The 20,612-nt window shown below is 38.6% G+C and overlaps 1 protein-coding gene across 1 annotated transcript; it reads right to left on the bottom strand.

Annotated features, from left to right (window-relative positions):
* Positions 1 to 221: 221 nt before the first annotated feature.
* Positions 222 to 18,861, bottom strand: LOC117475152 (plastin-3-like). The gene is made up of 16 exons (XM_034121294.1): positions 18,702 to 18,861; positions 14,805 to 14,873; positions 12,979 to 13,130; positions 10,386 to 10,515; positions 10,153 to 10,285; positions 9,855 to 9,936; positions 9,392 to 9,557; positions 7,836 to 7,975; positions 6,571 to 6,666; positions 6,123 to 6,309; positions 5,269 to 5,347; positions 5,068 to 5,185; positions 3,981 to 4,114; positions 3,326 to 3,449; positions 2,515 to 2,639; positions 222 to 1,863 (listed from the first exon to the last, which is right to left on the bottom strand). The coding sequence occupies exons 2-16, from the start codon at positions 14,863 to 14,865 to the stop codon at positions 1,731 to 1,733; spliced, it is 1,860 nt and encodes a 619-aa protein (XP_033977185.1). The 5' UTR covers positions 14,866 to 14,873; positions 18,702 to 18,861; the 3' UTR covers positions 222 to 1,730.
* Between the last annotated feature and the right edge of the window lie 1,751 nt (positions 18,862 to 20,612).

Genomic DNA, 20,612 nt, shown 5'->3' with positions numbered 1-20,612 from the left:
AGAAATGGCCATGACATGGGCCCTTTAAAATAAAAAACTTGAAAAACAATGGCTGAGGCAATTCTCATTCTCTCTAATTGAGAAGTTCTGGATTAATCTGCAAATTGTAAAAACAGTTTTTAATGATGGTATACTTTGAAGTAAATCTACAGGCCATTATAACTCTAATATTGAATTATCAAGTCGCCCTCAAGACAAAAAGTGACAAAAATGAACAAACATGTATGGAAAAATTATTTTATTGAACATAATCGATCTGTTCAAACACACCGAGTATTAAAAGTATTGCTATCATGTGAAGCAACAATTTTGCCAACAGTGGCTTTCCAGAGGGCCAATCGAAAATGTGTCCAAGAAAAAACTGAACAAAAGTGGAATGTGAACATCAGCAGCATCAAACCTGGATCACTTTTTAACATATCCACAAATGCACCCGCGACATTAGGACAACAATATTTGTCAGCAACAAACACATGTTCCCTGACATTTTAAACATGGACCAGTTTTAACAGCTCATGGAAATGTAGCTGCTCTCTTCTGTTATAATGTCTTCTGTTGTATTGAGTTCATATTTAGCAGTAGCAGCTTTGACAAGTTAGAAATGCAATGTCCACAATTTAGAAAATAAATTCTCACTAATTATCAAATCAAGTGTTTTAGGGTTGTGTTTTAAAGCAATTTTAAGGGTTCTTGTGCATTTTTTTAAACATTTTAATACCCCCGGATTTGTTGTTTCATAATATACTGAGTTAAAGATCTTCCAGTGTGAAAACATGCACTTCATATTATCCTGCACAGCTTTGGGAGTATAAAAAAAAGGCCAAAAGGTATTCAGTAAAGAATATCATTTTATGGCTTAGGTTCATTTAATGCTCATTTATTGGTTTGGCTGGCACATTGGGAGATACAGCAGGACGATCATGAGGCGTGACACATGGGGAGATTAAAGTCAATGCAGCCGGGGAAATGTTAGTCCTGTCAGTACAGTTTAAGAAATAACAGTAATGGGAGAAAAAAATAAAAGAATGTACAGGGCTGCGAGGTCTAAGTGATTATTGTCTTAAAATCCCCATGTGACACTGCCTTTGCATAACAAAAAAAACCTTAATGTATTCATTTATTTCATGGACAGGATTACCCCTCAACAGGGTCATAGCGGGGCAGGAGTCCCTCCCAGAATGCACTGGGCAGACCCAGTCTAGACAAACACATTCACACTTATGTTCATAACTATGAGCAGTACTCCTTTAATGTGGCACTACTAATCAGTTAAAGCAAAACTGAGATTCATAAAAAAAACTCATATTTATTTACCAGGTAGCTGTTATAGAAGTCTCACTTTTCTGCAACATTCTGCAACCATTTTGAAAATTGAAAGTCCTTTGGAGCCCAAACATGATCATTATTGTTTGTGTCAACATACACAGGTGTCATTATTGATTATTGACAACGGAATGCAGAAAAGACGACTAAAGTGATACTTCTATTTTGGCTTAATGCAGAATAACCGCTTTAAAAAAACTAAACAACACAGCTCATCTCTTCATGTCTAATCCAGTCACACAGGCAAAAAGTCTCTGTGTGTGTGTGTGTGTGTGTGTGTGTGTGTGTGTGTGTGTGTGTGTGTGTGTGTGTGTGTGTGTGTGTGTGTGTGTGTGTGTGTGTGTGTGTGTGTGTGTGTGTGTGTGTGTGTGTGTGCGTGTGCGCGTGCGCGTGTGCGTGTGTGTCCTTTAAGCCCTCTTCATGCCTCGCCCCATCAGGCAGGCGAAGATGGTCATCACCATTTTCTGGTTGATCTCCACCAGGTCGTCAGGCAGGGCGTACACTTTAGCTCCAATCTTCCTCGCCATGGAAACGGCATACCTGATGCAGGAAAGGGTCATACTTAGGATCGCTATGGCAACAAATTATAGCTGTGACATTCATTGTATTTTCTTGTTACTTGTATTTGCAGCAAATGCATGTTAGATGTACTGTGGGTTTTCAAAGTTACAGCCACTGAAAAATAAAAAGAATGCTGACTTCTGACTCGTTTCTCTCCTATACATCATTTATTTTTTATTTTATATTATTATTTTAAATGTTTGTTTCTCTTTATAGTTAACATCTTTTTGATAGTGTTCCAATCGCAAAATACAATCTTTTATATTTGATATTATCGGTTTTATATCTGTGAATACACATCAATAATTATATATGTTTTAATCACCTTTATATAATGGAAATGAGACACAACAACATAAAAATGAAAATATCTGGGAAATTGTGTTTCAATCTAGCCTTTTTTCTGTGTTTTGGATCTATCATTTAATAATCACTTCTTTAAGCTAAAATATTTTCATTTGGATTATTTCAAAAATCCTGAACACAGGTAAATATATATTTGCCTATGTTTTATTTTATCCATACACAGTAAGCACTAAATAATATCCCACTGCACGCTGAAGGTTTTTTCACAGATCTAATGTGAAGCTTAAACCCAGCCACAGTCAGAGGAAAGCAGGCGGTGGTTACTTGGCGTTGTTGAGTTGGTCTTCCTCTGACAGAGTTCCTGTTTGAACCAGTTCAAAGTTCACACTGGACGGCTGGATGGCATCGATCAGTTCCAGAACCGGCATGCTGGTACCGATGGATTTATCCTGCACACGCACACACACGCACACACACACACACACACACACGCACACACACACACACACACACACACACACACACACACACACACACACACACACACCACACACACACACACACACACACACACACACACACACACACACACACACACACACACACACACACACACACACACACACACACACACACCACACACACACACACACACACACACACACACACACACACACACACACACACACACACACACACACACACACACACACACACACACACACACACACACACACACACACACACACACACACACACACACACACAGGTCACACTTGTATACTCCACATAATGACAAACAACCAGGCTGTTAACAGAGCACTACTGTTTCTTTAAAATAAAACTGCACAATTTCATTATTTTTGGTAAACAAAGAGCTATGTTTTTTCACAGTCTTAACACTAGTAGAAACCAAAGAAAGAGGCATTGCAAACGTGACAGACCTGATTACTCTGGTGGAAAAAATTGAACTATAATTTTACAATTTTCAAGCCGGGACTTTGGATCTAAAGTGTGATAGAAAAGAATGCTAAAGGGTCTGTGAATGTGTTCTAGCTTCATTGTTTACTTCGGACTTATTATAAGCCAAATGTACCCTAAGAAGGGCTACAGTAGATATTAAAGTAAAACTGACCCTAAAGCTTTTGATAGAGGAACTCTTGCCGGCCTCAGCCAGCGTCTTGTTGACCCATGAAATGATCAACTCATCTCCCGCTACTTCTCCTTCTCCCAGGTCCTCCAGAACATTTAACGTGTACCTGCAGGGATTATAAGAGCATACGTTAGAATATCAGCAATCAAATCAAATCATACTTTTGGTGAAGTATGGAGCTTGGGGTAAAATCATTTACTGAAATAGTTAGGGACTTTATTACAGTACAACATTTGATAATATCTAGCTGTAACTGATGTAGAAGGAGAAACTCATTTAGGCTGGTAACCTAACAATTCTGTACGTTGTATAAGTTATATGAAGAAATCGTACAAAATCAATGCTACAGTACATTTCCCATAAACCTGATTGCTTTCTATCACAAAGCGGAGTATTTATTCTTGCTTTGCCCTGGAGTATTTCTGAGTGAGGTTGTTTTCTCTATGGCATCACTAAAAGGAATTAACATGTTGGAAGTGATCTTTAGCCTTTCAGCGCCCTCTACCTGCTTCAGGCTGTATAGCAACTCAAATCTTCAGAGTCTGAAAGTGTTTTTTTTTCTAGTTTCTGGTGATTTTCTAAAATAATGTCAATAAGCACGTGAAAAAGTGAAGTTTCTCTGTTGAGATGAAATCACCTCCTCATCAGCTGCCACACCAGAGCCAGAGTGAGAGTTGGATTTCCATCGTACAGGTCCTGTCCTCCAATTCCCACCAGAGAGAAACCAGCCTTTGTCTTTCCCAGCTCCACAGCATAGGCACAGTTTTCCCTCTGTTACACACACACACACACACACACACACACACACACACACACACACACACACACACACCACACACACACACACACACACACACACACACACACACACACACACACACACACACACACACACACACAACACACACACACACCACACACACACACACACACACACACACACACACACACACACACACACACACACACACACACACACACACACACACACACTTTAGAGTAACTTAGGACATTTGAACCTCCCAGTCCCAACCATAATATGTAATTGGAACATAACCATATTTAATTAGATCTGAATAGTTTTTCATGTATTGACCCTAACCCTTGTTTACATTGTTGGTTCACAAGGGAAGTCAAGAGGACGGAAACTTCGAACCTATTCTGGACTGTTTTTTCAAAGCTAATGTGAGGCATAAGATGTTGTCCCGGGGATGGTAGAAATACCATTTTTGGGATTGCACTCGAAAGACAGACTTTTTCCTGATTGTGATTAAGTTAGCATTAGCTGTTAGCAGCTGGTGAACAGAGGTTTCATTAGGTTACGTAAAGGTGCCTTCAAGCTCTCTCCAGTTAAAGTTGATACTGGGTGAATGTTAATTAAAACATTATCATGACGTGTACAATTGTAATCTTTAGAGGAGAACATTTTTCAACAAAATAAAATAGATATTAGAGAGGAAATCAACTGTTTAACTACAAAAGAAAAAATAGTATGCAAACAAAATAAAGGATTTTAGTTTGAAGCACATTTGTGGATTTTCAATATTATTAATATCAACCTTTTTTTAATCGAGACTTCCCTAATCATACAAGTTATACAATATCTGTAAACATGTATGATACATTCATTTTAATAATAACTTTTGAGGATGAATCATTCATACTTAATTTAATTGTATCCTAGTCAACTTCAGTAGGAGTTTGAAGGTAGTATGTACATGTACCTTCTTTAAATGTCCTCCTCCTACTCCCTTGAATGGAGGCAAGTTGACTCTGTCCCAGTCCACTGGCACCTTAATCCTTTCATAAAGCTGGAGGATCACCATGGCATCCATCAGATCCCTGCATTATAACACACATGCATGCATTTACACAGTGAACAGTCAACACAAAGCTAAAGTCCTTTCACACAGAGGGGTACTGACCCGTAGATATGGTGGACATGAGGATTCACTCCCAGAGAGTTCATCCAGTTCCTGAAGGTTCTCTCCTCTCTGGTCTCACCTTCAGAGATGATATAAGACTCAGACTCAGGGCTGCACAGGAAGTTATATTTACTTCATGAAGGAGCCATGGATGTATAAAGAGAACTAGATACAGTGTTGGAGGCGGGACCCTGGTGAATCCTAAGAAAGTTTCTCAGTGGCGCATGAAGCCAAAATGGCCTGAATCAAGAGAGCAATAGTAACTGTGTCGGGGCCCATAGAGCTTGCGCACTTGCGATTTGCTTAAACCTCACCTCCAATATGCAGTATCAATTATGCACTGATTTACAGATGTCTCTTTCCCAATGCAAGTCAATGGCAAAACGTATTTTTAGGCCCAACGAAATCACGGAAGTTGTAGTACCACGGTTCGGCTAATACTAGGGCTTGGCTTTTCCCATTGACTTAAATTGGGAAAGAGATGTCTGTAAATTAGCATATATATATTTTTTTATTAATCAACCCTTATCAGCCCTTATTTATATAAATTATTAAAATATATATAATATTATGAAAATCTAGAGTTATTTTCCCTCTCCATTGATTTGACTGAGCCTAGTGATGAAGCGATTGGAGGCGGGGCTTAGCGAAAATGAGGTGCACTATGGGCCCAAAACCCTGGATGATCAGGATTAATGTTCTCAAGTCAGGCCATTTTGGCTTCATGCGCCACTGAGAAACTTCAAAGGCATGAACGATGCCCCGCCTCCAAGCTGAGTCCAGTTCTCTTTACACCTCCATGGATTGAACGTGAGTAATGTATCAGTGCGAGGGAGATTATCGTCCATGCTTACCCTCCAGATTCCAGTCCTGGTTCTCTGGTTTGGTGAGAGCCGGGTGTTTGTTGAAGAGCGTGGCTACGAAGGCCATGTTGAGCTTTGAGTTCCCGCTCACGACATCAGTTGCCGTCACAAACTGTCTGCAGCCGAGGCGGTCGGCCTGTGTCAGCATACACTCCGCTCTCTTACTGAGGTCCTTCTCCTGGAGACACACACACATGTATATTGGGTTGGGTAAACTGGCATTTGGCATGCATGACATCCATTTGAGTTAGAGTTAGGGTTGGACATCGTAACATTGTAAAACACTTTCTGTGGCATGTTTGTTTCTCCTAATGTCTGAGTAATTAAAGACTAAATCAAATATAAAAGATACATTAATTAACATACATACAGTATTAGACTTTGCTTCTTTAAGATAAAAACTGGCATATTACATAAAACGAATGGCTCAACAACTTACATAAACACCACTCATGTCGATCTCAATCCGTGGAACGTCCTCTTTGGTGCCGTCTGGAGCAATCTGCTCGAGCAGGTGGAAGTACGCCTTGGAGTCCTGAATAACAGATACACAAACAGATAGACGCTCAGTGAGATGAGACAAAATACTAAAGATATTTAGTCCATAAAACTAAACTCTTAAGACAAAGACAATGGCAGAAAAAAACAAGATATGAACACTCAGCCTTATGAAACAAGCTGTCTGACACAGGTGAGACCCTGAGAGTTTCAGTGGGGGTTTCGCGCTGCAGATAGCATATTTTTGTAGGCTTACCAGGAAGTTAGCTTCACACTGGTTCCCTCAACAAAAGACAATAGGATTTCTCAATTGGAATTTTGATTATTGCAGAAAATAAGCTTTCAAAGAAAAGATTATGATACTGTTTTCTTCAGCAGGATGATTTTTGAAGCTGAGATTAAATCGGCAGAAGCTTAAAGCTAAAATCCGAACTACACCAGGGTCCAATTACTTTAATTTCACCACGAATAAGCTGGCAACTTGTACAATTATTTCACACGCTTATGTCTTCTAGGCATGATGTCCTTTAATGTCAATGTGACAACATCGGTAGATTCAATTAACCACCTGTTACCTGCTTTTTTAGGACAAGTGAAAGCTTCAAAAACACAAGTGATGTATTGACAGGCGTATTTTATTTAAAAACGTGAAAATCTTAATTAAGGCCTCTAACCAAAATCACAGTCAAAAAGCTATTAGGCTCGTTTGAGATGAGCGAGACCGACCCAGACCTGCGCAATTGCGACCGCCGTCTTGCTAGTGTGTTGCATGATGGTTAGTAATTAGGCTTGTTTGAGATGAGCTGCGGCTCGCCTCGAAAGTAGACGAGAATAGCCGATTGCAGCCGGGGGAGGTCCTGTAATCTGTGCAATAACAATAAAGTTGAATCTAATCTTGAGCAGGAACAAATGTATTTACTTAGTACATATCTGACATTAACGATTAAACACACTTGTGCATTCTTTATAAATGCAAACCGAGTCAAGCCGACTCCGAGCTGTCCGACTTCAGGCAAGCTTTTTGAGACCTCCCCCGGCTGCAATCGGCTATTCTCGTCTACTTTCGAGGCGAGCCGCAGCTCATCTCAAACAAACCTATTTACTCTGAAACAAGGTAATCGGAAGTGCTAAAGTGCCAACAAATGTCCAGGTTTTAAGGACTCATTCCTGCACCAGGCTTGGTGAGAGGTTCAGACATTTCCTTACCTTAATATCTCCGGAAAAGTTGGATATGGACATTCCGACTTTCCTTAGGTGGAAGTTGGCCCAGCGCAGCAGCAGCTCCTCAGGACTGAGCTTCATCAAGTCCTCCAGACTCTCCCCTTCCTCCAACAGCGCCGCTATCGCTGCACACGGAAAAACAAGCATGGGTCTGGTTAACACTACGCCAATAATTAACATCTCTTTGCTATAAGTTTTGAATGTAATGCCACAAATGTTTCATGTTGACTGATTTTGTCATTTGCAGTTTTTCTGTTTTGGCACATTACTTTTAGCTTTGTGTCAACAGGCTCGTGTGACTGTGTGTGTTTGTACTAGGGATGTTAAGATTCACCGATTCGCATCGGTGCACCGGCATAAACGTTCAAGAGCGAGTGCACCGGTTGAAAGAGTGCACATCGGCTCCAGTTTGGGTTGAACTTGCGATGCATCGATTGTAGCGTCTTTGCATCGGTAAAAAAACGATTCATTCATATAATATCCCCTCATCTTGTCAGCACTCAGCAGAGACGATCTTTGATCTTTGCTTCGCCACTACGGAGGCCGAGAGTCTCAGTTATCAACACACATGGAAGTCGAGGAGAAAGAGAAACACAGCGCACCAAAAGATACCTACAAATCAAACGTTTGGCAACACTTTGGATTTTTCAAGAAAGACGGACAAATTGAAAAATCGCTCGCAAATTGTAAACGATGCCGTGTCGCTTTAAAGTACACAAGTAGCACGAGGAACTTAGCGACGCACATAGAGGCGACATGGGGTCTGCGGCTGAAAAGAAAAACCTGAAAGTTAGACATATGAGTTCAATCACTCAGTGAGGTGTTATGTCAGTGAGAGTGGTGTTTAGTTTACAACAGCCTGTAATAGTTTAAATGTCTTCCTTACTGTAAGCAGTTATGAAATACCTGTTTGTGAAAGGTTCTTTTCTTTATTGTGCCTATAGAAACCACTGCTTTCTGCTCACTGGTGAGTTAGCCTATGGATGAGTGTTAAGCACATCAGGCTGGCAGTTGTATGGGCATTGCACTATGGTAGTTGTTATTTGCACATTGTTAATCCTGGGCATCCTTAAATTGTTTAACTGAGGTGTTATAAAATTGAACTGTACTCTGGAGACAGAGAACACTACGACACTTGTGAAAAGGCCAGTTTGTGAAAGGTCCAAGTGTTTGTTTTTTTTAAGGTAAAAAAGAAACGGCATGATGGGATGTGCAGTACTAGTAGAGAAAAGCAAATATGTGAAGCACTTTTTTGTTAATGTATGATTTGCTGCATATAAGGAATAAAACAAAATCCTCTGTCGTACCATATTGAATTGTATCATTATTTTGCATCGTGTTGAATCACATCGTATCGCCCCGTGTCGCATAATGTTGAATCAAATCGTATCGAACTGTATCGCAACAGGGGTGAATCGTATCGTATCGCATCGCCTGGTGTTTCAAAGGTATCGTTAATGTATCGTATCGTTGGTAGCGTATCGAGATGCGCATCGTATCGGCCTCAGTGATGGAGATGCACATCCCTAGTTTGTACACACCTTCGTTGCGGCTCAGCTCTATATCAGCGAACAGTCCGATCTTGATAATCTGCCAGAGCAGTCCGAGCACCAGGTGAGGTTTCCCCTCCTTCAGATCCTGAGCTCCGATGTTCACTACTTGGCAGCCGATGGCCGAGGCGGAATTCAGAGCCAGGTTCAGATTCTCCTGATGGACGACAGACGCCAAAATATGTGTCACATTCATGGAAGTAATGTAAAATCAGTGATGTAGTTTTAGACATAAAGGTGGCATCACCGTTAAATAAATGATTTAAAAATTGCTTTCATTGTTCTATATCTTTTAACAGCCACAATATGCTACTGTATCCCACATTTGATAGTTGAATAGTTTTCAAAGATACATGCAATGAAGTTAAATCACACTAAAAACAACATAAGCATTGGAAAATCTAGTTAAGCAACCAACTAACTAACTAACTAACTAACTAACTAACTAACTAACCTGTGTGGTGAAAGCTGTGAGTTTCTTCTTGTTGATGGTTCTCTCATCAATGGTGTCAGCAACAGAGAGGTTGATGAGTTTACTGCAAAACAACATGAGAGAAAAACATATGAGCATAATAGTCTGGTACAAAGCCTCAAAATCAGGCTGAAAACTGGGTAAAGGTAACGGACAAGGCCCCGTGGATTAAGAATACACTTTTTTTAAAGGATGGTTTACAACAAGTAATACGAAAGTGATTGATCAATATGCGTTAGTGTTATTGATAGGGTTTGGGCAGGGACTTCTTAAGGTTTACCAGAGTATGACGCCATCTGACACTGCTTTGAACAGAGCTTCAGTCTCGGGGTCGATGGGCAGGACGTGGTTACAGTCAGGATCCTCCGCCAGAGAAGAGTTGATGTAGTTGGCGAAGGCGTAGCGCTCCTGCTCTGAAATACAGTCCAGTTAAGAGTCAGATCCCTTCTGTCATGATATTGGACAGTGTACACTAACATATCATTCTATTAGTTTAAGTGTAGCTTTACTAACCAGAGATTGAGTGCTGAGTTCCTTCACTAGAGATCTCGCTGGTGCCCCCGATGGCCAGGATGCCTTCTTTCTTGTTCAGAGCTTTCCTGAAACCCATGGCCATGCGGTCGTCCTTCAAATCCCCAAAAATCTGCAAGCAAACACAACTGAGTCAATTTAATTGTTGTTACATTTTTTGAGATACTAATTAAGAGAGTTACTCTGTCAGTTGCTTTCAAAACAAGCAACTTTAAAGATTCAGTTCTGATGCACCTCATCCGAATCAGTGTTTTTTTCTTCTTAACCCTTTGATACACAACATGGGTCAAAAGTGACCCGAGTGAGTTTTAATTGTAAATATCTTTGCAACAAATTACTTTAACAATTCAAAATTCCAGGTATTCCTTAATTAACTTGTTTATGATCATCACAACTTCTTACTTTCATTTTTCACTACCCTTCTAAGGGACAACATGGGTTGTCAAATTACCCGTATTGACCTACAATGTTATTTCCTGCATGGCTGAGTGTTTCTTAGCTATATTTTTGAAAATCTATTTATTTAATCATTTAATATTCCAAGTATTCATTTCAAGGTGGGGTAGGTAATTTTGGAGAAACCAGCTGGAGTGCGCTAGAATTTGAAAATACACAGCCGGAAAAAATCTGCCACTTCCTTACAGAGCCCCTCCTCCAACACACACGAACGCGCACATGACCAATGAGGGCACGAGATAAGTTTGTGCACAGATGGAAGGCTGACAGGCAGGTAGGCCATCCAGTTATTTTAGCCGGGCCGGCTAAAATGATTGGTCGTGCTTTTTACAGTACTACAGCTTCCACAGATGACATTTATTTTTTTATGGATTTTTTGTCAAAGCACTTAAGATATTCATTGCTATCGGGATGTTAAGAGCATTCCATGGAATATAACAAAAAGTGTATCTCGAGCCGGTTTCTCAAACGTACCTACCCCACCTTTAATATCTTGTTTTTGATCACCACACAACATTATTTTCATTCTCCCTTTCTTAATTTAGGAACTAAAACAGTTTTTGTATTTCTGCATCAGGTTTACATACATGGGTAAAAAATGACCCATGTACAGTATGCAAGTGTGATAAAAATGAAAAAAATACATACTATAATAATAATTTTAATATAAATAATAATTTTAGCAGTGATTTGGACCAAACATGTATTCACTATGGAATTTGATAGGAAGCTTTTATTTGTAAACGATTGCAGTTAGGAACATGTTAACCGTGGACAACTTTTCACATGCCAAACTTGTCACAACTCAACAGGCTGCTTTTGCACGACTGATTCATGTAAGTCTTATTTTACACTTCGTTTACCTAAGGAGATATTTGATATCTTATGAAAGATAACTGAAGTGGATATTGTAAAAATAATTTTCCCTTCAATTGAACTAGAACTACAGTTAAAAGTGTAACCATATATCCTTAAAGTGGACCTATCATGCTATTTTTAGGCAATAGCATAGGTCTCGGATATATAAAAATATATAAAAAACATGTCAATGAAGTGTTTTGCTCAAAATACCAAACAGATCACCCATTCTAGCCATGCCTCATATCCCTCTATTTCACTTCCTTTTTCAAAAGTGCTGATTTGGGGTATAAAGCTTTAAAAAAAAAAAAAATTAGCTGAGCTCATGCGGGAGATTCTACCGGCAGATACTGCGGTGATGAAACGCCATATCATGGATTATCAAGGATTATATTTCTGAAACATTATGGAGCTCAAAGGCTTTCTCTCTTGACGGTTATACCACAAGGTGAGTTCCTTTTTATTTCCTGCTTCTTCACACACATGCTCTGTGCAGTACAGGTTAGCTCTGAGTGTTAGCGATGCTAATGTGAATATGCACCGACCATATTACGTCCAAAACAGTCGGGCATTGTTTCTGATAGCAACGTTTCTGATAGGGCCGTGAGTGTAAAGCCAGCCTACATTTCCGATATTACGTCATATCGGACACAAATCTGGATCAGCTCCGTTGTAGCCCCGTTTTTAGAGATTTGGGTACAGAGGAAAAGAGAGAGGGTTTTATTTTCTGACGCTGCGTGAGTTCCCTGACACACCGGGGACACATATTTATGTATAAAAGACATCAAAAAGTGCATTTTGCATGATAGGTCCCCTTTAAGTTTAAGATAACAATTTAAAACATTTTTGCATTATATTAATACATTTTTATTGTGTTTACGAATGTTTTTTCAGCCATCTAGCAGCTGTTTTTAGCTATCTTTTCAATATGTATTCAATTTAATCTCAGAGAATGTCTGTGTTTATGCCTTGTGTATTTGTGAGGTATTTCTCGCAAATTTATCATTTTTATTTGAGAGAAAATCCCAGCTTTATTATCATAAATGTACAACTTTAATCTTGGACATTTCTAGTTTTTTATGAAAATATTGACCCCATCCCCCAAGCTAGCTTTTTTTTATTCACCTAACGGCCATCAAGAAGTGACTTTATTCAGTCAAACCTTTATTTATTAGTTAATCAGTTGGTTGGTCATTCGTTCGTTCGTTCGTTCGTTCGGTCGGTCGGTCGGTCGGTTAGTTAGTTAGTTAGTGTTACCTACAGCCGTGAACTCTTCGAGGTTGATGCGGCTGTCGTTGTCTCGGTCGAGCTTCTGAAGTAGTTCTCTGATCTGGTATCCAGGCAGAGAGCAGCCCACCTCCCGGAAGAGTTCCCCAAGCTCGGAGGCGCAGATGTACCCATTACCATCCACATCTAGAAGGAATGGAAAATTGTGATATTTTAGTTGGAGCCCATCAGGATATAGTATCTGTTTTGTATTGAAAATGTCTACATTTGCTAATCTAAACACAATGACTGGACTGGATTGCATGTTTGCCTTTCTTCTGTTCAAATTGACATGTGTTCACACTTGTTTACACTGGAGGATTTACAGAAGCCTTAGAGGCGAATGACAAAAAAATAATCATGGTGATCCGTTTTCTAAGTTTGATGTAAATTGTTTCCTCTCCTGTTTCCAGATGCAGATTTTTTTTTTTATCGATGAAATTGGTAGCTATGAAGGAACAAGGCAAATATATATTAATAGGTTGAAAATACATGTTTAGCCAATAGAAATGACAGAAATGTAACATAACTTGCCAACTTACAAAACATGAACGCTTTGAGTCAAATACTAGGAAGTGGTTCAGCCTAGTTTTTGTACTTGAGTCATAAACACAGGAGAGAAATCAATTGAGATCAGACTTTAAAAAAAAAAGAATCACCAGAATAGTTATTGCTATTTGCCTCTCAGGGCTTCCGTATGGCAAATACTTTACACACAAATACCCAGTTTACTGACTAGTTAGCTTACAATAACTACTACTCAACACATAAAGACTTAAAGGTAGGGTAGGTAAGAATGGAGAAACCAGCTCGAGTAAGCTAGAATTTGAAAGTACACAACCAAAAAAAATCTGCCCCTTCCTTCAGACTTCCTTACAGAGCCCCTCCTCCAACACACACGAACGCGCACATGACCAATGAGGGCACGAGATAAGTTTGTGCACGAGATGGAAGGCTGACAGGCAGGTAGGTCATCCAGTTATTTTAGCCGGGCCGAGGCAGATAATTGGACTTGCTTTTTACAGCGCCACGGCTTCCACAGATGAAATATTTGTATATATTTATTGTCAAAGCATTTCATTTATTCATTGCTATCGGGATGTTAAGAGCATTCCATGGAATATAACAAAAAGTGTTTCTGAAGTGAATTACATACCCCACCTTTAAATAGGAGGCTAAATACAGCAGACAGTTAACTTAGCTTAGCATAAGGAAACCTAATTAGCTTACCAGCACCCTTTACACTCATAGGTTAGCAAATGTTATATCACTTGTTAAACTGTACATAAACAAAGGTAATCAAATCTAATTCGCATTTTAAGGCTTTTTTTGTTACCTTAGAACAAAGCTAAGCTAGCTGTGTCCAGTGTTTATCCTAAGCTAAGTCAATTACTAATTTTAGCATAAACAGATACAAGAGTTGTATTAATCTTCTAATCTAATTCTCAGCAAGAAAACCCCAAAACATACTTTCCAAAATATTAAACTATTACATTAAAGGTGGGGTAGGTAAGTTTGAGAAACCAGCTCGAGATCGCCAGAATTTGAAAATACACAACTGGAGAAAATCTGCCACTTCCTTATAGAGCCCCTCCTCCAACACACACGGACGCGCACATGACCAATGAGGGCACGAGATAAGTTTGTGCACAGATGGAAGGCTGACAGGCAGGTAGGCCAAACATCTGTCCATCAGATGGTGCACCAACAATGTATATGAACATGTGTTTGTCAGGTGCTTTACTCTACTTCAAACATTACTGACCAATTCATCTTTATGTACTGGGTGTCTACAATATACCCACACACATTTTTACTCACCCACTTTCTGGAAGCCCTCCTTGATCTCCTCCATCTCCTCAGCGCTGACTTTTCCTGACATGCTGACACCTATAAAACGACACGGCAGCTGAAGTTATGTTCTGTAATACATTTGGAACTCATTATAATTTGAACTCATTGAACATAACACACATATTAAAGCAGATTTTTGTAATTAATCTATTTACCATTACATGCTTTAATCAGCCTGAAGTATAGCTATTTTGACTTACGCAAAATAAATGGAAGTTTGATCTATTAAACAAAAAAAGACATTTAGCAAAACGGTTACATCAGCTTAGAGACCCTTATAAGTACTTATCGATGTATGTAGATGGCTTCAGGGTTATATTAGTCTGTAATGGGGGGTGAAGAAGTTTGTAATTTAGCTTATGTAGATGGCTACTTACATATGAGGTAACAGCAGTATACCAGTATCAGTATTTAGATATTACCAACCAAACCATTACATTTTTTTATTGATCTTGGAAAAGGATTTCTGCTATCTAGGCTAGCTGTTTTTATCTATCTTATTAGTAAACCATTTATTCAACATTTGTAATTTAAACCGTTTAGCCATTACCAAAATAGCTATTTTAGCCATTGAGCCATTAAGTTTAACTATCAATTTCTGCCATCTAGACACCTGTTTCTTTTTAGCTATCTAATTATAAAATTCAATTATTCATTGCTTTTATCTATATTGGCCATTTAGCAGTTAGTTTTATCCATTTTATACATTGGCATATAGCTAGCTGTTTCTTTATAGCGATTGGATTATTTAACTAATTTTCTATTATTTTTTTAGCTAATAGAACCATTTAATTGTTATTTGCTTATGTTTTCAACTATTCTGCTCAGTTGCCAATCGTACAGACACTTACTATTTATTTGTATGGTTACAATGTATATGAGATACTCCCAAATGCCATTGTACCGCCAGGAAACTGCAGAAGACCCCCTGGGGTACCACTACCCCTGGCTGGGGAAAACATCAAGAGCAATGTGTGTTTTCTAGAAAAAGATCTGGGTAGTCAGGTAATCCACAGACCTCACTGGGAACAGTTTCCACCAAAGTATTAACACCAACTGCCTATCTCTGTCTGTACTTTGGTTCACCTCATTTCTATCTCATTAAAGATTATTGGAAGTGTTCTGTAGATAACTGACCCTTAAATATTCCCAAATATGCTAATGAATTTAATTAGCTGAATATATACATGTTAGCATGCAAAACCCTTTAGAAACAGATCAATATTAGATCTTAGGCTAGGATGACGTTTTTTGAATACAAAAATGGGGCTCTAAAGTAGCATGGCAGCTAAATGTATCACACAGTACATCATGTAATATTATAGAAAATATCAGCCAAGTGAGATTTGTCTGTGTATGATTCAATCAGAGGGAGAGCTTTCTGCTGCAGAGAGCAGAGCCCTATAACTGCCTGAGAATAGACTAGATGGCAACTTGATGAATTACCTCCACAGAGAATCAATACGAGCATAAGAAGCCAAAGTGGGCAAATATGAAGGCATCTAACGTCAAAAATCATATAGAACAGACTTGATCATCTAATATAGTTATATCTTCCCATCAATTAAAAGATTTGATGATGAATCCAAATCTAACTAAGAGAGATCAATGTTTTGTTTCCTCTCTTGTATTAGTCTTACAGCTGTACATTTTAAGCAATATTAGCCAGAAATTCCTCTTAAATGGTTGCTTCTGAAAGTTTCTAAATCACCTTTTTACTTTAAGTTCAATCAAGGTCCCTCTCTGGGTGTCCTAAAAAAGCTCACGTGCCATGCTCGGATTACATCGCTGGCAAATAAACAAATAAGGCTATTCCTCAGCACAAACATGCAAATATAGTGTTTGCTTAGTCAGGCAGTCACACGCACAGATACAGGCATCGGTCACTAATGTCTCTAAAAACAATGTCTGTTTGAGGCTATTATGGTATAATATAACACTGGTGGTCCGATTATACGTGGCTTAATGTCAGTTATATTGCAGAGGTTTTTGAATAATGACTGGAAAGGTATTCTCTTAAATGCAAAACATTCCTGTTTACACAACAGGGTTCATACACTTTTTCACTAATGATTTTCAATGACTTTTCCATGACTTCTCCATGACCTTTACCAAATTTTCCATGACCAAAACAATTACTCTTTCTCAGCGGTACCACTGAAAATGGTTTATTTGAACATGGAACAGGAAAATAAGGTCTGCATATGAAACATGTTGTGCCTATCTAAAACATACTTAGCTTCTACAGCTAAAGCAACTAAAATCTCTCACCAGCAAAATACCTCGTCAGTTAAATGCCATTTTACGTTTCATTACTATACGATACAGTATTTATTATCATTATAGTATTACTATTTCGGCGATTAGATAAAATATTAATTATATTTGATGCAACTTTAGTTACATTTCCATGATTTTTCCAAAAGAAAAAATGGAGCACAGTGTGAGGCTTTTTGAATATATTTCCAGTACATACAAAATCCAATGAACTCAAATTAGGTTTATCATCTTTAAAGATTGTTAGGTGTTTTTGCAATTAATACAATCTGATCTTTTTGAGTGTTAAATAATTGGATTACAGAAAAAATACATTGTTACTGCCACCAGATGTCCCTACTTGAGGAAGAACAGACATTGGTTTTAAGGGTTGTCCAATGTTCTATGGGTAAAAAAATGTAAGTAGAGGTATAAAAGGTGGGTTTGTGCCAAAATTAATCATAAAATCACGCCAAATGTGTTCAATAAAATAATATGAGCATGTTTAGGAAATACTGAAAAGATATCTGTATTGATGTGAAAATGGGAGCTAATAAAGTTAACAAATAAAGTATTCTCTGTCCTATCAAACGTACATAGAACCACATTTCAAACTAAATCAGTCATCAATTCCTAGTTAAAAGCCAATCATGACACTGCATTGTCTCCAGATGTGGATTCTGAGGATGCATGACTGAAGGAGTGTGTTTAACCTACAGGAATCCTGATGGATCCTCACACACACACACACACACACACACACACACACACACACACACACACACACACACACACACACACACACACACACACACACACACACACACACACACACACACACACACCACACAACACACACACACACACACACACACACACACACACACACACACACACACACACACACACACACACACACACACACACACACACACACACACACACTGTCTATGAGTGACGATGCAGTTCATATCTCCATGCATCCAGACACATGTCTGCTGCTGTCTGCCGCTAACACTCTATTGTTATTCATTTGTATTAACTGCAACCTTCAGATGTTTGGAAACAACCGTAAAGCGTGATATTCAAACTTAAGTGATCATGTGGTATTTTAAACAATAATCTGTAAGCACTAACTGCAGGTAAATCCTTGTTTTCACTTGGTCTAATATAGTTACAATAAAGCACATTAGCCTAGCTGCATGAGCTTCTTCATGTTATCTTAGTGCATATTTTAAATATGCCAAATAGTATTCATCAAATATTGATATACATTCATAAAATGGTAATAAGAAAATAAATAAAACATGCACAAATGCATTTGCACACGAGACTAACATTTATTCAGCATTCAATGGAACTATTGTGTGTGAAGAAAATAGCATTTAGAATGTTCAAATTAGCTTTTGTCCTATGGTAAATAACTCAGAAATACTGCTTTACTGTGAGCATCTTTTTATTCAATATTCTGAAATATAATTTTCTGAATAAAAGAAGACACGCTGTGCCGCAGTGAGTTATAAATCATTGTTCTGCTCCTGAGTTAAGCTAACACAAGACTTCCCCCTGAGTCATGAGAAAACGCCCTAAACGCTGCTTCTCTCTTACCTGAAGTCCGCTGGTCCAATTCAGTACAATCACCCGGGTAAATGAATCCCTGTGTTGGCCTCTCTCTGCTCCTCTGTCCCGTTTTCTTCAGCTGACACCGCCCGGTAGAGAGAACCGCTCCGCCCCTCCGCGCCGCCCCTTGCCTACGAACACACCCTCATCTCCTTCCTGCTGTCATGTCCGACCACTTAGCAAGAAAACATAGACAGTGCAGATTTAATACAGTGTCTTACAGTGGGTAACATGCTTAGCGTTTGTTTTAACTGAACAAAAGACTGATTATAATAAAAAGGAAACAAAAAATGGTGAAACAGTTTTTCTTTATGTTCATACCAATTGAAAGCAAACACTCACTGATAGCTCAATTAGCTAAATGGCTAGGTGTACAACCATCGTTATTAGTTAGAAAGTGCAACTTCAAAAGTGGACACGTTTCCCTTTACAGATACAATTAAAAATTAAGTTAATTAAGTATTGTTAATATTATTGTATAAATATTTCACTGAGAAATGTAGCCTATCCCTAATTTTATTTATAACAACATTTTGTACTGAATAAAAAAAGCTTTCCCATCTGCAGTAAGCCGTAAGTAATATTTCTTTACTCAAGTGCTAAGGAAAACAGGATATTGTTTTTAATTTAAGAAAAAAGGGGGAACAATAAAGCTTCAACCAAAAAAGCTATGGGAGTTTTATTATTTGTGTAGTTTATTTGTGTTGTTCATAACGGTACAATAAACACTTGTATTAGCTAGCTAAATTCAAGTTGCTATTCCCGCTAACTGAAGGTCCGTTGGCGGAGCAGCCAACTGCTCTCTTACTGCCGAAGATGCTTTCTAGCATTTAGAGTGTGCTAGCTAGTTAAATGTGGGGTAGGCCATTTTGGAGAAACCAGCTCGAGTGCGCTGTAATTTGAAAATACACAACCGGAAAAAATCTGCCACTTCCTTACAGAGCCCCTCCTCCAACACACACAAACGCGCACATGACCAATGAGGGCACGAGATAAGTTTGTGCACAGATGGAAGGCTGACAGGCAGGTAGGCCATCCAGTTATTTTAGCCGGGCCGGCTAAAATGATTGGTCGTGCTTTTTACAGTACTACGGCTTCCACAGATTAAAAATTGTTATGGATTTTTTGTCAAAGCACTTAAGATATTCATTGCTATCGGGATGTTAAGAGCATTCCATGGAATATAACAAAAAGTGTATCTCGTGCCGGTTTCTCAAACTTACCTACCCTACCTTTAACTCATGTCTAATTTCTGTTCTGTTAAACAGTAATTCAGTCAAATTCAGTGCCCCATTTAGCTTCTTTCCAAGTAACTATAGCTGTCATTAGGGACACTACGTGAAAACGTTTCTTTCGAGAACACCAACGGTTAGCAAAAGTATTTATATTTTGTATTCACCCACTTATTTTTGTTCTGAACGAGCTGCTTAATGCAAGTCGTTTGTGTTATTTTATTCATTAAACACACAGTAACTTTATTGTTAACATTTATTTTATCAATGTTTCATTGAATCACGTTTTCTTGTCACTCAGACCTGCCCTACCCATCTGCCTCTTTATGAACTGTATTGCTAAATACTGTTGACTCACAGGATGTTCAGCTCAAGTGTGTAACACACTTAAGTCATACAAGCTGCCAATGTAGTGACTAATTAAATAAACTGTTTAGTTGCAAAATAATAAAACATTACTTGTGCAAAATCAAAAATGTATTACCTACATATTGTACACAAAAGCTCACTCTACACCAAGCAATTTAATGCATTTTGTTTTGAGATAATAAAATAAAATCACTAACACCAAGGCAAGGTTAGGTATTTGTGCTCAAATGGTGATTACTGATAAATCATTCTCCAAACACGCGTTATCAGCGGGCGCAACTTTATGAAGTGTCGAGCA

The sequence above is a fragment of the Trematomus bernacchii genome, unplaced genomic scaffold (genome assembly GCF_902827165.1).
Source record: "Trematomus bernacchii unplaced genomic scaffold, fTreBer1.1, whole genome shotgun sequence".
NCBI lineage: Eukaryota > Metazoa > Chordata > Actinopteri > Perciformes > Nototheniidae > Trematomus > Trematomus bernacchii.
This window is presented reverse-complemented; position numbering and strand designations above follow the sequence as displayed.